The 4,994-nt window shown below is 48.2% G+C and overlaps 1 protein-coding gene across 9 annotated transcripts in view; it reads left to right on the top strand.

The window, feature by feature from the left end:
• The first annotated feature begins 916 nt into the window (after positions 1-916).
• The window catches only part of PHC3 (polyhomeotic homolog 3), an 88,125-nt gene continuing 84,047 nt past the window's right edge, over positions 917-4,994 (top strand). For all 9 annotated transcript variants that reach the window (XR_012022057.1, XR_012022056.1, XR_012022058.1 and 6 more), the window contains exons 1-2: positions 917-1,003; positions 4,031-4,196. Coding sequence is in view for 6 of the 9 variants with exons in the window: in XM_072808032.1 (XP_072664133.1) it covers positions 990-1,003; positions 4,031-4,196 (180 nt within the window). In the remaining 3 variants the exon portion in view is untranslated. The remainder of the gene's footprint in view (positions 1,004-4,030; positions 4,197-4,994) is intronic.

Below are 4,994 nucleotides of genomic sequence, written 5' to 3'. Positions count from 1 at the left end.
ATTAGCCAATGGGTGGAATGGCCTGCTTGTTCCCTCCTCCGGTATTCAAGTTTGCAGTCCCTACCAAGTCTTGCTCAGTAAATTCATGTCGTAGGCACGAACGATAGAGGGCAAGCAGGGTGATTCCCTAGCTTCACCAGCGTCTAGAACACCATCCCTGAGCCTGAGAGAGGAACCGCCTGGTTTGGACTCACAAACTCCAATGAAACCCCCCCAAACACACACCCAGGGGAACCAGCTCTGCACCCACCACAGCACTTCCTTTCCTACTGACACTTCACCGTGCAACCTGGTTGCATTTTCTTTCATCTGGCTCTCTGCACTTTACATAGGCCTTAGTATATTTTATTTTAAAGATATTTTATTCATTTTTATTTATTTAAAAGAATACAATTCTTTTTAAGATTTATTTATGGAGACACACACACACACACAGAGGCAGAGACACAGGCAGAGGGAGAAGCAGGCTCCATGCAGGGAGCCCAATGTGGGACTCGACCCCGGGTCTCCAGATCAGGCCCTGGATGGTCTTTACATTTCTAATTTATTTATTTTTTAATTATTTTTTAAGATTTTATTGAGTTATTGATGAGAGAGAGAGGCAGAGACCCAGGCAGAGAGGGAGAAGCAGGCTCCACGCGGGGAGCCTGATGCGGGACTCGATCCCGCGACCCCGGGGTCACGCCCTGGCTGAAGGCGGTGCTAAACCGCTGGGCCCCCCGGGGATCCCCTACATTTCTAATTCGAACTTGTCGCGTGCTGGTTACAGACCCCCACGCCCCCAAGCGTTAGGCCGCAGGCGGGAGGATGCAGGGGCGAGGGCAGCCAGCGCGGGCCTGGCCGCCGAGCCTGCAGGGCCTGCAGGGCCTGCGGTGGGGGGGAGGGGGGCGCACCACGTGACCCCGGGGCCCGGGGCTGAGCCGACCCCGCCCCTCCGCCCGCCGCCGGGGGGCGCATGCGCAGCCCGGGTCAGTGATGGAGGAGAGAAGATGGCGGAAGCGGAGTGAGTGACTCGCTGGTGACTGATGTCGTAACCGGGGGGCGAGTGGGGCAGCGACACGTCCCCTCGGGGGGAAGCGCGGGGCTCCTCGGCGGGCAGTGCGGGGACACGGAGACGCTGGAGCTTCCTTGCCGTGCAGGGTCCCGCTCGGCCCGTGTCGGGGGAGGGGGGGGCGGAGGCCAACGGTGAGGGCGTCTGGCTCCCTCCGGGCGGGAGCGCCCCTGGCGCGGTCGGCTCCCGGGCCGCGGGGCCCCCGATCGCGGGGGGGTTCCGGGGGCCGAGCCCCCGAGGGGTCCCCCGGCGCTGTCATCCCCGCAGGTGGGCCCCGCGGGCAGCCTCGGCTCGGGCCGGGCACTGCCGGGCCTCCTTCCCGCCCCGGCGGACCCTGCCCCTCCCCCTCCCCTGCCCCTCCCCCTCCCCCTCCCTCCGGGGGGGGGGCCGAGACAGGGCAGCTCCCGCCTTCCCGCGGGAGGCGTGCAGGAGGTGCCCCCGCGCGGGCCTCGGGGCGTGGGGGGCGCTGCCGCGGGGCCGGCGGGGCGGGGAAGGCCCGGGCAGGCCCGCATCCCCCCGGGAGTCCGGCCGCGGCGCGGATGCCCCCCGAGGGCCGGGTCCCTGCGCGGCGCCGTGGCGTGGCGGCATCCCTAGTCCGCCGCGCAAACTTCGAGGTTGCTGGGTAGGCCTCTCGTGCGCCGGGCTCTGCCCGCGGATCCTGCGGCCGGTACCACGCACCGACGGCCGAGTTGGCAGGACCGGGCCCGTGCGCCGGGGCTCCGGGATGCAGTGGGATGGTTTGGCCGGCTCTACCACCGATTGCGGACTCAGCGCCCGCAGCGTGGGTTCCACCTGGGTCTGTCTACCCAACAAACTTATCACAGGGGTTTTGAGTTTCGAGGACACGGTCGCGCAGAAGAGCCCTCTGTTTTTTTTTTTTTTTTTTTTTTAAAGATTTTATTTATTTATTCATGAGACACACACACACAGAGGCAGAGACACAGGCAGAGGGAGAAGCAGGCTCCATGCAGGGAAGCCCGATGCAGGATTCGATCCCGGGACCCCGGGGTCACGACCTAAGCCCAAGGCAGATGCTCAACGGCTGAGCCACCCAGGGGCCCCCAGAAGAGCCCTCTAAAAAGACCGCAATTTTAAACTGGCTTTGTGCCTCTATCACTGCTACATGTTTCACAAGTGTCGTGACAGCCAGTAATTTGGTTAAAAAAAAAAAAAGTTTACCTTCTGTATCACTGAATCTGTATGATGTTGGACGGTTACCGTATGATGCTGTGATTTTGATGGTTGGAAGGCAGTTTGAAAAACTATTTTAAAAAAAAACCCCAGAGAAGCGTAAAGATGTGTGAGTCATTTACTAATCAAAAAAAATGAAGTCAGCCGTTTTCCCCCCCTCCATCGTTTCCCTTTCCCTTTTTCTTTTATTAAATGGAGATTTAAATATTTTTTTTTGATTCCTTGAAGAGCATATCAATACTATCTACATAAATGACGTAAAGAACAAAGAATATTCGTGCATTAAAGGATGCCATATGGGAATAGCATGTGTGTGCATACGCAATTAGTGCCAAATTCCTTGGTCTTTTCATAAAATTGAAAGTGTGGCGGTTACATTTCCTGTCAACGATGCTCATGTGCTGTGCGTTAGATTTTGTATCTCAGGAGAAAAGAAGGGTTAAGAAAGACAGGTAAAACCAGTGTATTATCAGGTGTGCTTTTCACCATCCTGGGGCGTTTCTAACACTATAGAAACTATTGTAGTTCTACTTTCTAACGATATTGAGGCCCTCGGAATTGACCTAAAATACAATGTTGTTTGAATTTATCCAAGTATATAGATTCAGTGTTAAGTGGAGGTTTATACTTCCAAAAGAATGAGGTGAGTTTGCAATACTTGAGGGGAAGGACTCAAAGTCTGGTACAGAAATGTACTTTATGAACTTTACTGTTAATTCATGAGGAAAGTGACATAATTATGCTGTTTTCAAAAGTTGGAGCAAGTCTTTGTGAAAAGAGATTTTTGTAAGGAAGTGGGAAAATTGTTGTCAGCTGTTTCTCTGATTTCCTGGAGTAATCTGCTTATAAGTATAACCAGAGTTATTAGATATAGTAAGGACAGTGTTGTAGACTAATTAGGGGAAAAGCCAGTGTGAATTAATACAAAATTACTATTTTTTTACTTTTTTTTTTTTTTTTTAATGTAAGCTTTACATCCAACGTTGGGCTTGAACTCACGGTGACTCTGAGACCAAGAGTTAATGTGTCCTACCAACTGAGCCAGCCGGGTGCCACTTAGAACCCCATGTTGGGTGTAGAAGTTACTTAAAAAATCTTAAAATTTTTTTAGATTTCCTTATTTAATCATAGAACATTCTTTTTAAAGATTTCATTTATTCATTAGAGAGAGAGAGAGGCGGAGACACAGGCAGAGGGAGAAGCAGGCTCCATGCAGGATCCTGATGTGGGACTCCAGGATCACGCCCTGGGCCAAAGGCAGGCACTAAACCGCTGAGCCACCCAGGAATTCCAATAGAACATATTTTTAAAGCAAAGTGCATATGGTAACCAGAGATAAGCTAATTATAATTAACACAAGTCCTTAGGCATCCTATTTTAATGTATAGATAAGAATTATTTTAACTTTTAATTAGTAGGTCAAAGAATGTAAAGAAATATTTCAAAGTACTCTGATGTTGCTTAAGTATTTTTAAGGTAGTTTAGTATTATTAACCTGTTATTATCTTTCAATAATGGAAAGATAAAAGTTTAGGCCGGGATATATTTAAGTTGCATATCCTGAATCATTTGAACATAAACTTAGTAGGTATTAACTATCCAATATGCTATATCATTGTGAAATACTTTTCCTTTTTAAGTGTTTATGGTGACTGTGTGTGATCTATGCTATTTTGTAAGGGTCTTAAAAATTTAGATTTGCTGATTATTTCTTCGAAATAATTAAATATTCTTTAAAGCCCATAAAATAATGTTTTGCCAATGCAGATCCTTTGTGTTATCTGACAGATTCAAGGACCACAATACAGCTATGGATAGCGAACCAAACCCTGGCACATCTTCTGTGTCGACAACAACCAGTAGCACTACCACCACCACCATCACCACTTCCTCCTCTCGAATGCAGCAACCGCAGATTTCTGTTTACAGTGGCTCAGACCGACATGCTGTACAGGTATTTCAGTTAGATTGAGGGGTAGGCTAAGACTTAGGATGTCATTACCTTTTTTCTCTTAAGCCAAATGAAGCTATTGTTTCATATCCTCAAATGAGTCACGTGATATTCTCTAAATGAATACAATAAGAATAGTAACATTTGAAGCAATCAAAAAGTTATTCCATGTTCTATTGAGAGGGCTTCTGTTTGTCAGCATGTGACTTATAAAACCGTATGTCAGGAAAATTATAATTGGAAGGTCTCTGTGCTGCTACAATGTGGAGACACTCAACCCTACAGCCTTAAGATGCAAAATGACTCTAGCTTCTGGGTTCTTTTGTATTTGAACCCAAAGTATTGACTTTGGAAGATCTATTCAGGTCTGTAGATTTCTTAAGAGGTTCATTTTAAACTCAAGTGGCCTAAGAACCTGAGTAGGAGGATTCATTTAAAGCTCTTAGGGACAAAGTGGGGCAGGGAATATTTAATGAGGAAAACTTTTAGGTCTGCACTTGGTTGAGAAAATTAAGTTTACTTGGTTAATCTTTATAATAGTGGAGGTTGAGATAGTATGGTATTGCATAAAAAGGGTATGGGCATTGCAGTCTGATATGCTCTTTGTTTGAATTCCGTTTTCTTTATCAATAGCTACGCAGTCTTGGCTGAGAGGCATGATCTCTTTGAGCATCAGGAAACTGTAAAATGTGGATGAGACTAACTAGTTCTTTAGTTATTATGAGGACTTTTTCAAAAGATTTTATTTATTTATTGGAGAGAGTGAGAGAGCATGAGCGTGAGCTGAAGCTAGGGGAGGGG

This window comes from Canis lupus, chromosome 31 (genome assembly GCF_048164855.1).
Source record: "Canis lupus baileyi chromosome 31, mCanLup2.hap1, whole genome shotgun sequence".
NCBI classification, from domain to species: Eukaryota; Metazoa; Chordata; class Mammalia; order Carnivora; family Canidae; genus Canis; species Canis lupus.
This window is presented reverse-complemented; position numbering and strand designations above follow the sequence as displayed.